The 15,248-nt window shown below is 40.3% G+C and overlaps 1 protein-coding gene across 6 annotated transcripts in view; it reads right to left on the bottom strand.

Annotated features, from left to right (window-relative positions):
- Window positions 1-2,768: 2,768 nt before the first annotated feature.
- Window positions 2,769-15,248, bottom strand: part of MAPK11 (mitogen-activated protein kinase 11) — a 50,640-nt gene continuing 38,160 nt past the window's right edge. For 5 of the 6 annotated variants that reach the window (XM_054022570.1, XM_054022579.1, XM_054022559.1 and 2 more), the window contains one exon: window positions 3,645-4,318. In XM_054022570.1, coding sequence (XP_053878545.1) covers window positions 4,245-4,318 — 74 coding nt within the window. In that variant the 3' untranslated portion in view covers window positions 3,645-4,244. Of the gene's footprint in view, window positions 3,370-3,644; window positions 4,319-15,248 lie in introns of those variants that run through there. The other variant, XR_008444386.1, reaches the window with a different exon arrangement.

The following is a 15,248-nucleotide window of genomic DNA, read 5'->3' on the forward strand; positions in this document are numbered from 1 at the left end:
GAACATACATACTCTTAACAGACTCCACTACTGCAAATTCTATTAATGTAACTTGAGCCAAACAAGCAATTTCCTCATAAAATAAAGTTTTTAAGTGAAAGTCCCAAACCAAACCAAATCTTCACCAGTTTACATGTGGTTTTTTTTTGTTAAATACAATCTGCCTTGTAGGTCTATTGGCATGAAGAGACTTGCTCCTAAAATGCTTACCTACATTAAAACAGTCTATTTTGGCAGGGCTGACAAATAATTTCTTCACCTGCATTCAAATGATAAGCATTGCTAGCAATACACTTTCCACATATTCACTTCAAGGGGGTAACTCCCTTTCAATTACACTGTCCTGCCAGTGTAAGTTGACAAACTTATCACATTACCATAGCATAGGAGAATCTCTGACCTAAAACTGGAAAATATTTTGATTATTGGGATTTAAGTGAATCCATAAAAAATACCCTTAGGCATTCAGGTGAGATAATGACATTTTATGGCTTGTGATTATATGTCAGTAGAAATAACTGAGCTCATATTAGCCTATACTTAGGGTATGCATACACAACAGCTTGGAGACGTAATTCCTAGAGTGGCTAGACGGACATGTGCTAGCTCTGCTTGAGCTAGCATGCTAATGTCACAAATCTACAGGATTGGTGCTATACCCCCAACTTTGAAACAGTCTCTAGAAGGAATCCCTTCAGTGTGCCAGACCCTCTAGGGGGCCTCACTCTTCCTCCAGGGTAAGCCACGTGGCTTCATCGCCTCCTTAGACTGGACCTCTGGGACTTCAGCACTCCCACTTCACACCGTGAGCTGTTTACTGAGTACTGCTGAAAAAGATCTGGGGTTATAATGGATCACAAAGTGAATGAGTGAACAATGTGACAGTTGCAAAAAAGGCTAATATCATCCTGGGGTACATAAACAGGAATGTCATAGGTCAGATCCAGGAGGTAACTGCCCTGCTCTACTTAGCACAGGTGAGGCCTCAGCTGGAGTTCTGTGTCCAATTCTGGGCATCACACTTTCGGAAAGATGTGGACAAACTAGAGAAAGTTCAGAGAAGCAACAAAAATGATAAAAGGTTTTGAAAACCTGACCTATGAGGAAAGATTAAAAACACTGGGATTGAGAACTTGAGAAAAGAAGCCTGAGAGGCGACCAGATAATCTTCTAATACATTAAAAGCTGTTACAAAGAAGAATGTGATCAATTGTTCTCTGTATCCACTGAAGGTAGGACAAGAAGTAACGTGTTTAATCTGTAGCAAGGGAGATTTAAGTTAGATATTAGGAAAAACTTTCTAATGACAAGGTTAGTTAAATTCTAGAATAGGCATTCAAAGGGGGTTGTGGAATCCCTATTAGTGGAGGTTATTTGGTTCTGCCTCAACAAGACGGACTGGACTTGATGACTTCTTAAGGTTCTTTCCAACCTTACATTTCTATGATTCTGTGATGTGTGTGTGTTAATGTAGCTTTAAACCCATCCTATGGAAGACAGACAACTTTTTTGAGTGCAAAACGGAGTTAATCAATCCATCTCTCTTGGAGTGGATATTTATATGGATATCAAGAAGATCCAGAGTTTTCATAATTAATAACAAATTTTGAAAGGGATATTAAACCTTGTGCTTCAAGGTTTAAGCAAATCTCTAAGTATTAGAGATGTCTAAGGGGGGATATGATAGAGGTCTATAAAATCATAACTGTTGTGGAGAAAGTGAATAAGGAAGTGTTATTTACTCCTTCTCATAACACAAGAACTTGGGGTCACCCAATGAAATTAATAGGCAGCAGGTTTAAAATAAACAAAAGTATTTCTTCACACAACGCATAGTCAACTTTTGGAACTCCTTGCCAGAGGATGTTGTGAAGGCCAAGATTATAACAGGGTTCAAAAATGAACTAGATAAGTTCATGGAGGATAGGTTCATCAATGGCTATTAGCCAGGATGGGCAGAGATGGTGTCCCTAAAAGCCTCTGTTTGCCAGAACCTGGGAATGGGCGACAGGGGATGGATCACTTGATGATTACCTGTTCTGTTCATTCCCTCTGGGGCACCTGGCTTTGGCCACTGTCTGAAAACAGGATACTGGCTAGATGGACCTTTGGACTGACCCAGTATGGCTGTTCTTTTCTTCTTCTGTTCACAAACCTTACTATTTGTGGCTCTTAGGTGTTAAAGTAGCTGCACAGCAGGCTGCGACTCAACATTAAAATACTTGCTAAGAGAAAAAGTAGATCAATTACATTAAATTTCTATTTCTGGAGATGAACTGATCATGATATTTCATTATACAGTCAGGGAAGTCATTTGGGGTGGATTACACAAAATTCCCAGGAAATCTGACTGATTTAATCAATGTGAAATCATAAGCAATCACTCAGTGGCCACTATGGGCCTGATTCAAAGTCTGCTGAAGTCAACAGAAAGACTCCCATTGCCTTTGTATGAGGCCTTATATACAGCAATTTTCAAACGAAAAAAATCAAGACGACAAATTATTCCCATGGTCAGGTTCTACTGATTCTCAATTGGCTTAACATAAGCACTAGATTTGTTCATTAATTAGTAAAGTTTTAAAGAAAACAAGTTCTCACAAATAAGACGATATTGCTGCATCTGAATATTTATCATGAAGTGAATACTTATTTTCCCTTCCTAGAATTATTACCTCCTGCGTCTGTACAGTGTTCACATATTTTAATTTAGGTTAATTCAGTCATCGACAGTAGTCAAGTGCTATGGAAAAAAAATTTCCTTTTGCCTTTTTTTGTAGTTGTTTATTAAGAAACAAGATCAAACAGCAAAAATACAGAGAAAGTAAACAAATGTGTTCAAATTCATCAGCTGATAGAATAGCTGTACAAGCCAAACTAATGACAAAGTCATCACAGCAAAACAAAGTAACAACATTAATATGAAAACAAGCAACCCCCCGAAATGAGACACTGACATAATGAGACATGGCATGACAAATTACACAAAAAATGGACAGCATCTACTGGTTTTGCAATTGTGAATCACTAAAGAATGAGACAAATATGGCCATATATTAACCAGAGGATCTCAGACCAAAAGATGTTAATAATAATGTTCCTTTATCATGGTTACACTTCCAGGGATAAATGAGATTATAGGGTTAATTCTTTAAGACATCTTGGCATCGGCTATATCCTGCTATGAATTAGCTTTAAATTTAGTTCGTCTAACTCTTCAGAGACATTGGGCCTTTTAAAATACTGCTTAAAATGCAATTCCAATGAGATTATGATATTTTGCTTTTCACAAATGTCCAGACTCTTCTTAAGTCTTATCCCTGCTTTGTTTTTTCATCTCAATTATTACGTTGGCCTCTCATGGATTGACTGAAGGAAAAGAAGAGAGTAGGGAGATGTTGAGTTCAATGAATGAACACATTATCCCTACATTACAATCTGTGGTATCTTTGGTGAGATTTCTGGAAAACTAGAGAAATTCCACAAAGTGTCTGTGGCAGGAATTCTTGTAATCTGTGCAAATTCACTAAATCTTCGCTGATGACACAGTCTATAGTAGCATAACACAGAAACACTGCTCTCAAAAACTTATCCTCTGCAGTTTTAAAGACTATACGGAAAATAATGAGAACAGACACTTTAAATGGCAACATGACAAAGATTTATTAATTGATTTCCAACTGGTGTTAAACCACTCAAGAGACATCCAATATGTTTATAAGACCACCACAGATATGACTACATTTGCATATTATGTCTAACTCACTACCATGCCCTCTTTTTCGTAAAGGCACTAGCTATAAATAAAAAACAAAAAACAGATAAAATTAGGGTAATGCCAGGAAACAACTGGTTGCGAGTATGGACGTCTACTTTCATGTTTGCACACATTCATGCTTTAAATGTACAATTTCAAAAAAAGTATATTCAAAATAATAAAAAAGTTACCTTCATTTTTGGCATTACAACTGATAAAATGAAACATGCAGAAAAATCCAGCAAAACAGAACTCAGTGCATCATTTTGTCAGAATGAAGCAGTTCTTTATCGCCTTTTATGTTCTGTGATTACATTCATAGTACAAGGCAAAAAACATCTGACTTCAGTATCATTTACCTGCTCTTCCATTCCTTCTCCAACATCTTTGGATAGTGAAATCTACTCTTGGGAATATAGGTTAAATTGTAATGCTATGTTTTCAACAGTCTTGATAGTGCAGCATGGCAAAACACAGCTGGTTGTATTTACTGTTCTATTTCCAGGCTATCCATTTTTAAATCAGGTGGTTTAAAGCTAATCATTTCTTCATACGTAATCTCTGGAGGGGACAAAAAAGAAAAATAGGTGTGAACTGTCTGAAATACATCGCATTTAAGTAGTGACTGCATGTAGACCTTTGGCCTAAAGTAGCTGACAGGCATCATACAATATTGATTTAAAAAAAAAATATTCAAGGCAAAACAGAACACAGGTACAGTGAAATGATTTGTATTTCTAACCTTACTAAGGACTTAATCAAAAGCCTGCTGAAGTCAGTGGGAGTCTTTCCATTGGCTTCAATAGACTGCGAATCATGCTCTAAGATATTATTTTATGACATATTTATGTCCAGCAGTTGTCTACTAAAACACACTAGCCCTGAAAAGGAAATGCAGAGTATACTGCCAAAGAGCTGCCAGAATGGCTTAATGAAAGACAAAATATAATATAACATGCAACCTTTTAGAAAAGTCCAAACATGTTTATTTTAATGTACATTTTGCCATCACATTTCTTTAGCTGCAGAAAAGTGTTCTTCATCCATTTCTCAATCCATTGCATTCAAACATAAATGAAACACTTGAACCTCTGCAGTTACGCTTTGTTCTTTGAGGGTTGTGCTGTAATGTATGTCGATTTAAGGTTTTCTCACAGGATATTCGTTTGCTGTACAGCATGTTAGCTCTCAAGCCTGCTTACCCCAAGACTCGCCCACAGTGGTACTATGCATTGCTATTTTGCCCTGCCTTCTGCCCAACCCTTTGCTCTCCATGATGACAGCAATCTCCCTTCAACGAGGAGCAAGTTATGTCTTTTAACTGACAGGAGAAAAAACAAAGATCACAATTATGGCTCCTTTTTATTAAATGCACCTTTTTCCTCAAGCTGGAAAGAGACTTTAAGGGCCTATTCCTCTCCACACTGAAGTAAATAACATACTTCACATTGGCGCAGGAACAAGCCTTTGCTCACTGGCCAGTGTTTAGAGCTGATCAACCTGCTCATGTGAACTGGTTTAGTAAAAAGATCCATGTACTGGGGCAGTGAGAGAGAGAGAGCGCGAGTGCACGCACATGTGCAGTAAGCATGTATGGCATTCTTTAAAATAGTTGGGCTGTCTCTATGTCCCAGTGATTGATCCCTAGCTCCTAGAATGGCCCCTCTGAGCCTAAGACAGCCCGGTATAAAAAAGAGCAGCCTAGAGCCACTGAGCCTTGCTCAGATGCAACCCAGGGTGAAGGCCTTAATTTCTTCAAAAGCTGGTGTCGGAGACGGTAAAGAAATGAATACCGTACATTGTGTATGTGATGCTTTTGTGATTATTAAGCTGCTTATTCTATTCTCACGCCATCTATTCTACTGAGAGTACTACTGCAGATGTTGTGCCAAAATGAGGGGAAGTGCTGCAGCAGCTAAGGAAACGTACTGCATAATGCATTCAACTCCAAATGGTGTGTTCCAGGCCGTTGCATTTTGAGATATTTTCTAACTGATTTAACAGCCAGGAATTTCCTGGCTGCAAACCTCAGCAATATGTCATGGAGACTTAGGAAGCTCTTAGGACATACCCTAAGAGATGCCAAGCACTTGTAATCCCCATTAACTTCAGGTGCTCGGTTCCCCGCTCAGGATCAACCACTTAGGGACTTTTAAGTTTGAAGGATAAAAAATAGGGAGAAATGCGCTATCAATTTCTTTTGAAATTAGGCCAATATTCCATTAACAACTCAGAGAAATCCTTTATGTAAATGAGGCCTTCAGGGTCTCCCTATTTCAATGTAGCACTTACTGTGCTTGAGAAACAGTAATAAATATTAATTGTCATAATAAAATTTGTAGAAATTTCTGCTTGCAGGAAATATTCAGGATCATATTATTAATGGAAAGAGAGATTATTTGTTTCCATCATGAAATGCTGTCACTGTGGAGATGTACATGAGCCTGGAGTTCGTATGGATTAATGAGAGGACACAGTCTCTCTACAGTTAACACTATGGGTTGGTTTCTATTAAAGTCCCAGTTATGATCACTTCTCTACTTTCATCTAACCTAAATCTATTATTCTGAAATTTCTCTTGTGGTATCCTGTGCCAAGGAAAATTCACTTTGGAATGTTTAGAGGAAATCATGAAGGCATTCTTGAAACAGGCTGGAAAATCAGTACAGTGCTTTTTTTTTTTTAAATCTATCTTTGCCCTTTTTTTTTGCCATATCTTTCACAAACAATTTGATCTAGAAATCCAGAATTGGTTTATTCTATTTTCTCAGAAGAAGTGTTAACACTTTAGACTATTTGTATAAAGATATTTGGGTAAGCACTTGAATTAATGCTACGTGTTTCCTTTTATTTTTAATTCAGAATATAAAATAAAAATAGATTGTTAACTTTACAGAATTGAATCAAAAGAAGAAAAATCAACCCTGTTTCCCTTGGTATATTGTTTGGATGAAAATCAGTTTTCTACTGCCTAGTGAAATGCTGAGTCCAACAAACTTGACTCCACTTGAATATGAATTTTAGTTGCCTGCTGAGAGTTGAGTCACTATAAACATAAAAGCCAGATTTTGAAAGTCAGCCACCTGATTGACTACCTACTTAGGCACCTAAAAGACAGACTAACCTGATTTGCAGAGCTGCTGAACTGGCACTGGTGTTGATGGACGGTGAAAATCAGGCCACCTTCATTCAGGTGAATAAATATGGACTTAACTTTAAGCACCCAACTTCAAAAATTTAGACTGAAATGTTCTTATTTGTTTTGTGGGTCTTCCTAGAAGGATTCTTCTATTGTCATCCATTTCATGTGTCCTGCTCTGTTGACTACATGGAGATAGTAGGACTTTTCTACTATCAAGATGGCTTTCATTAAATAAAATTACACATATGCTCAGGCTTATCCACCAGAGAATCTCTCACCTGAGAGTTGAATAAAGGAAGCCAGACACCTAAGCACTTGGCAATTTTCTGTCTTTGCTGATTTTGTTAACTTTTCTTTGAAGACTATTCCCCGAATTTGTATAGCATGTATCAAAGCAATGGAATAATCCCCCCAAATAAAGAATCTCTGTAGATACTATATGAGTTGATGAATATTAAGGCGGTGTACACTTTAAAAGTTGAATCGTTAAGTGACAGTTCTTCTAAAGTGACTAACATGTTGTTAAGCAAAGTACAATATTTTTGTTCCAGTCTGGTCACAAATTTTGGTTGAAAAGCTTTAGCCTCTTGGGGGAAAATTGCTAACTGACTGAATTGGACTGGGAGGTGGCAGTGGGGAGACAAGTATTAATAGGGAGGATTGTGTGAATTTTGGGGAACAGGAACTCCCAGGGTACTTTTTGTACATCCTCTCAAAATCTCTTAGGACTGCCTGATCCTGAACATATTGACCAAAAACCATATGACCCTTCATGCACTCCCAAAGGACGTCTGAGATGCCATCCCTGATCTAGATTAGAAGGGTAGCAGCGGGTTATATCACCCAAAACTAAAATATCATTGCATAATAATTGGAGCTGCTTGCAGATAAAAGGATTTTCCCAGACAAAGTTATCTTTTGTCAAAAAATTTTGAAATTCAAAATGTTTCTAACCAATTCTAAGAATAATTCATATGTGAAACAGGAATGACCAAGCCTAGCTGTCTTCACACAGGTGTTATTTCACTGACTTCAGTTGAGTTACTCTTGATTTCCACTGATTAGTGTAAGTAAAAAGGGATCAGGCTCTTAATTTCATTATTGTTGCAGCTAGTGGGGTTCTCTCACTGGCAGGAGAAGTAGGATAAGGGGGCAGAGTTAAGGTTGTTTTGGGTACCTCAACAGGAGTATTCTTTTTGGCAGTTAGGTGTTGGATTTTTTTGTTTTGTTTTTCAATAACTAAAACATTCAAAATTCCAGACTCTCAACCCACCCCAAAACATCCCTGATTTGAAATCACCATATTATTAAAACATTATCAATTAATGGCTGATTTACAGTCTTAACTCTACCTTACCAATGCTTTTGGTTAGGGAATATAGTAAATACTGTGTTTGCTAATCTGTCCTTTATTACTGCTCACATGGGACTATAAATACCAAAATATGAAAAATGTCAGATATAAAAAAATCCTCAACAAAATAAAAATAGGCAGGAAAGATTTAGGGCAAACAAATATTGTGAGTAAAAGCATGTGAAAAGCTTAAGATATAAAAATACCATCCATTCCACTGTAACTCCTGCAATCAAGTGATACAAGGTAAATAATTCAATATTTAAGGCTTTTGATTCTAAAAGGCCCATGCAATACAGAATGTTCAAAATGTATTAATACACAAATGTTAAAGCGACATGCTGTTTTTACATGTTGCAGGATTCATGTCTCAGAAAACAGATCCTTCATAGAACTTTTTACAAAATGTGAGATTAGCGGTTTCATTTATTCCTGAGACCACTTACAACCAACAACGGATGGTATATTGTTATACCTCCCACATCTCCCTTTCAATGACCCTAAACTAAATGAAGTACACTGTACTACTCTGTCAACGTGCTTAAATGGAACGTAGTTTTTTCCTTACAAACCAATAAAAAATTCATATTAAAACATATTTTTAATAACAGACTAAAAAAGGAATAATGCGCGTTCTGCCCCTCATTGTTTGAATTTTCCTACGAAGTTCCTCACAAATGGAATAGAGATGTCTCACACATATTAGATTCTTTAATACAGTATAATTCTTCCATTGATGGGGACAGGAGTTAATTCCATAAAAGCTAGAGGAGAGACATGCATAAAAATCTTACAAACTGAAACTAGATTCACAAACTGAGCTAAGCAGCTGTGTGAAAAATTAAAAAATCCCTGTCCCTGTCTTTTTTGTTTAGGTAGTAAATCAGCATTTCAATGGACAACCCTTCTACCCTCATCAAGGAAAACATGGTTTAACAAAAGCACATGCCCACGGCACTTGTCTCTAACTTTTCGTTTCTTAAAAGAAGACAATAATCAGTCAAGGAACCGTTTGGCTAACCAATGGCCAAACTCTCCCCTTATATACAGGTTACTTAGGTATAACTTATGTCGCTCAGGAGTGTGAATAATCCACACCCCTGAGGGACGTAATTGACACCGACCCAAGCGCTAGTGTAGACAGCGCTATGTCAGTGGGAGAGTTTCTCCTGCCAATACAGCTACTGCCTCTTGCGGAGTCAGGAGTTAAGCTGACAGGCGAGCTCTTAGCTTACAGCGTCTCCATCACAAGCACTACAACGGTGCAGCTGTGCTACTGTAAGTGCTGTAATGTAGATGTAGCCTATAAGTTAAAACTGAAGCTTTACTGAAGATCTAGGTAACGTTGCTTTTTCAGTGATGTAAGCAATGATTCTCCGATTCATAGTTTAAGAGGAGCTCACGTCCGACTATGTAGCCATTCAAAGAGTCCCTTCAAATTAAAAATACCAATAGCTAGTTTACAAAGGTGTAATCAGAGTGTTCAATTTAAACCACAATATTGGCATAATACAAATAATGTTTAAGGAAAAAGAAAAATTGATTCCTCTTAAATGGAACAGAAATAATCTTTTAAGTACAAGTTTGAATGTATTACCTTACAAAATAAGAAATGGGCAACTTGCATAAGAAAGTGACAGTTTTTGCATTCAGAGCAGCGTAAACCACAATTCTGTGTTGGAGTTTTAGTTCCTGGTATTCCTTCCTTTATGGTACAGATTTAATATGGTACTTATCTATGTAATGAATTTTTTGTCAATATAACACAACAGTTTGAATGTACTGACGTAAACAGTTCACAGGTCTGCATGCACGCAGCATCTCTAAGCCAAAACTCCATTGACAGTCAGGAACATACTGACTAACCCATCTCTCACCCCTGGCCCCCAGGAAGCTGTTATACTTACAAAGTGCCTATTTACATTTTTGTAATAAATAAGCTTCAAATATGGAATATATCCAAGGACTAAAAACTTCTATTTGAAACCCACGGCCATTAGTAAAGCAGCCCATAACTGGGCCTATACAGTTGTTTTACTTAGCAAAGCCAAGTAAATGTTTTAATGATAAAAATCAAGAACTTGTATATGTGGTGGAAGCAGAAAAACCCCTCCCTCAACACAGCAGTAACATTGCCATAAATGTCTTAAGACTCAGAAGGAGCAGCTTCCTAGTCTCTAGAGACATTCTAACAGAAGAGAGGCAAAAATACTATATCAAAGCTTCAGAATGTGTCAGTTTCTGGTAATACAGAATCTCAATTGTGATAAAATTAGAGAATCTGGAATTTCTTCAGTTTTGTGAGGGATCTTCTAGTAAATGTCTGCAAGCGATCATGCACAAATGGCTCTATTCTTCATTTGGAATATTATTCTTCTCTAATAAGAGCAAAAGGACAGTATTTTGCCATGTTTTAATGCTCTCTTAGCTAAAGCTGCAAAAATATTATTTCAATCAAGCCATTCTTTAGACCTACAAAGGAGATAAGGACTTTTTTTTTTATAAACAATCAGAAACCCTTGATTTCTCCCCTTTCAAGAATTTCAACCAGGTTAACCTCACTAAGGAATGCTTTTACCTGAACCCATTAAAGATTGCCTACCCCTGGGTTAGCATATCTATGGCACATGTGCCAAAGGCGGCACGCGAGATGATTTTCAGTGGCACTCACACTGCCCGTGTCCTGGCCACCGGTCCGGGGGACTCTGCATTTTAATTTAATTTTAAATGAAGCTTCTTAAATATTTTAAAAACCTTATTTACTTTACATACAACAACAGTTTAGTTATATATTATAGACTTATAGAAAGAGACCTTCTAAAAATGTTAAAATGTATGACTGGCACACAAAACCTTAAATTAGAGTGAATAAATGAAGACTCGGCACACCACTTCTGAAAGGCTGCCGACCCCTGTGCTAACCAAACAAACCGCTCAAATAATTCTTATATAAGACTGCCTGTGCACTTAATTATTTAGCACATGGAATGAGAACACACATTTGCTGGAATGCAGCATCTGAAATATTAATTGTAATTTTCCTCAGATAAATTGTTTGATCACCTAGATGTTTCTGCTTCTATCCATACAATTAAAAGTCAAAATAATTAAACTGAAATAATCAGACTGCAGAATCAGACTTAGTATTTGTCTTATTTTCAGAACCTTAGGTATTTTCAAGGGCCATTTTCTAATGATAGATTAAATATGTAGAGAAGAGAATGAGAAGAACTATATATCTCTTGTGGTGAAATTCATCCCTTTGCCAGGGCCAGCTCCAGGCACCAGCCCAGCAAGCAGGTGCTTGGGGCGGCATGTCGGGCTCTTCGATGGCAATTCGGCGGCAGGTCCCTTGGTCCCTCTCCAAAGGAAGCATCTGCCGCCGAATTGCCGCCGCCAAAGAAGAAAGCAGCGCGGTGGAGCTGCTGCCGATCGTGAGCGTGGCTTTTTTTTTTCCCGCCGCTTGGGGCGGCAAAAACCCTGGAGCTGGCCCTGCCCTGTGCAGAGGTCCAACAAAAAGACCTATGCTCAGCTTCAATTCCATGCAAGCCCTATTTTGAAGGCTTACCAGACAGCAAAAGTTAAAAATTGGGATGGGGGTGGGGGGTAATAGGAGCCTATATAAGAAAAAGACCCCAAAATCGGACTGTCCATATAAAATCAGGACATCTGGTCACCCTAGGCTTACGTGGCCCATAGGCCTCGGGCTGGCCCTTTGAACAAGGGTTAATTTCACCATCTTTTTGATGCAACAGAATCTGCTGCTGCTGCATAAAACATTCTTGCTTCTTATAGAGAAGTTATCCCCACTTCCCAGTTTCAGCTCAGGAAGCGTTAAACCAACTTTGCCCCTGAAACCATTTTAAAAGAGGCTTGCATCATGAAGAGGAATTAATTTTGTGAAAAGGAAATTGTTAAATCTTCCTGTCAAGGGATCAACCATCTGAGGAAATAGCAGACAAACAAATTAAGCACCTGTAGTTACAGCAGCAAATGCAGCATGAATTCATATTAGACAAGATAACTGCAAGGCAACACGTGCTTCCAGGCTTTGCAGCAGACAAATTTTGTGGAGGGAACAGTTGATGGCAATCAGCTCTCATCATCCATCCAGAGGTAGCAGAATTATGGGAGAGCCCTCCTCAAGCTAACAGAGGGTTGCTCCTCACTGACTGGACACTGTGGCCCATTTCCTGCCCTGCACTAGTGTAACTTTGCACCACTACTATAACTCAGCCTCTGTAGGATTTCACCAGTGTGGAAGGATTCTTGGGTGGCACAGATATAGGCAGCCAGTTTATGGGGACATGACTGGGGGGAGGGGGGAGAGAAGGGAGGATAAGAGGGCACTGGAGAGGATCCCTTAAACTCCAGGTATCTCCAGCTGCTGGAACAGATCTTTGGAGCTCTGGGTAAGAGTGTAATTTGGAGTAGCCATCAGTCTGCTCTCACTTAAAACAGGGACCAGCTTCAGAACTGGGGGAGTGAAAAGATCATTTACAGTTATTTTCGCAGCACCCCTTCTGCACTGAGCCCTCACCAGTCAGAGCTCAAGATCTAGTCTAGAGATTCCTCACAAAGAGCAGTTTCCTCAAGCTCCCACTTTATAGCACTCACATCCACATAGCCATAGAAGAGCAGACAATGAACCAGGCTCCCCACAGCTAAACTACATGCAGAAATATGCTGGATAAACCAGCTCTGCCATATCCATTTTGCGATGAGGGAACCGCACAAAGGGTCAGGGCAGGATTTTCTGCTTAGGCCACTTAGCACTCTGCTCTGGCTGGAGACAGAATTCTTGCCCTTCCCCCACACCTCCTAAACTCTCCACTAGTGGAAAGCTGGCAGAGGTAGCTCCATTGCATCCTGTGCTAGCCGTCCCCACCACTTGCATAAGGGGAAGTGGTGGTGTGGTGGTGGTGGTGATAGGAAAGGTCTGAGAGAGAAGGGGGCATGCCAGACTGGAGCTTCACTACACAGATTTTCCACTGGCCTATAATTCCTTATGCCAGTAGTATACATTAGTTAGTGCTCCCTTTGCACTGGTCGGTCCTGAACTAAGGGGCTGCAACCAGCTACATGAAGCCCCATAGTTTGGATGGAATAGAGAATCAAAACCTTAGAGTCCGGGTGCCAATCAAAAATAAAGAAACACCACCCTCTGCCCACAGACTATCCCCCTGTGTACCGCTATGATAATTTGGGGAATCTGTCTATGTACCATTTATGAATTCTGGTTGATGTTATGAAATTGCTGTATTTCTGAATGCCTGTGTATGTGGAACCCACTGTTTGCTGATAGGGGCTGTATTATGTCTCTGGGTCAATCAGACCAGGGACAATGGTTGGTCATTAGACCTAAAATGGTCACTTATTCTGGTGGAATCACCTTGGGACCAGGGCCGGCTCCAGGCACCAGCCGAGCAAGCTGCTGCTTGGGGCGGCAGCTTGTAGGAGGCGGCATTCCGCCCAATCCTAGGGCGGCACGGCTGCTTTTTTTTTTTGTTGTTGTTCCGCTCCGGCCGCCCTGTAGGGGGCAGCAGCGTGGAGGACAGGAGCACTCTGCAGCAAGCCCGGCAGGGCAGCCCGCGTCCGTCCCTCCCAGCCGACCGGAGCGGCGCGGAGCCCTCCCAGCAGGGGGCACGGTGGGAGAGGCCACGTGGCAGCGCCCTGCTGAAGCCCTGGCCATCCCCCTTCTCTCTCTCCCCCCGCTCCTTCTCCCTCCCCCCACTAGCCGGGGCACATCTGCAGGGCAGGGAGTCCCTGTGAACCCTGGCTTCAGCCGCGCTGCAGGTTTTTTTTGCTTTGCTGTTCTGGCTGCCCCAGTGGTTTTTTGTTTGTTTGTTTGTTTTTTGCTTGGGGTGGCCAGAAAGCCAGAGCCGGCCCTGCTTGGGACAATGGCTTGGCTGAAGCTGGGCGCTAGTTACTCAGACTTCGCTGAAGGGAGTGGAAAATCCCCAGCAGCAGAACAAAGAAACCAAGGGACTGATGCTGGCTTTTAAAAGCCACTGAGGCTGGGTGGGTCGGAGACTCGGGAAAGTTTGGGCAGGAGACAGGAGCATCCTGTTTAACAGCAGGACCAGCCGAGGTCAGAGAAAGTTAGCTGACAGAGAGGGAGAGAAGTTCCAAGTTTCTGAAGAGAAGCCATGAGCTGCACGAGAAGGGTCCTGGACACCCCAAAGAACTCTATAGAGTGGTAAGGAAACTGAGGCAGCAAAAATGCATATACGTGTGTTTATCATGGTAAGTAAAGAGTAATTGTGTTTAGAATGCTATGCAAAGGCTGTCTGTACGTCTGTTGGCTTTCATTGTCATGTGCCCCTGCAGAGTTAAATGGTAAACCCACACTGTCCAGGAGGTGGAATCCTGGGAAAGGGTGGGCTTAAACAACAGGGATCACCACTGGTCCCAGGGGCTAGGCAGTTGGACTGCGGGGTCTCAGTTCTTAGGAGGAGGTGCTAAATAGAGAGTATCCCCAGAGAACCCAGCCAGGGGCAATGATTATTCCTGCACCCTCTCAACATACACATGAATGGGAGATTTAAGAAAGAATCAAGATGTCTTCTGCACTCCACTTTATCTTGCCATGTTTTCAATTTCCTCCATCTCAAATGGAATATGTAAAAAAATTTCCAAAAATATTGAGAAAGAGTTTCTTGTTTATGTGTGTTTGCTGAAAGGTAGAATCACAACAGATCTTTTAATGGCCATAGCAGCTGCACATATGGGGTCAAATTTCAGGAAGCCCACTATACAACTGGAACAAATAGTTTGGGCAAGCATTGGGGTTCAGATTCACCCTGTAGAAAGGGACAACAAAAAGCATACCCAGCACTTTAATCCCACATAATCCTTTTGGAATTGAAATGGTGCAAAGGCCACAGACTGGCCCGCTACACAAAGGGGAATTTCACCCTGGGTGTGCAGGCCTAATTTGCGTTAGCTTTTACTGTGATTGCATGCACAGGAAACAGTTAACAGGCCATTTGTTC

This window comes from Malaclemys terrapin, chromosome 1, assembly GCF_027887155.1.
Source record: "Malaclemys terrapin pileata isolate rMalTer1 chromosome 1, rMalTer1.hap1, whole genome shotgun sequence".
Classification (NCBI taxonomy): domain Eukaryota; kingdom Metazoa; phylum Chordata; order Testudines; family Emydidae; genus Malaclemys; species Malaclemys terrapin.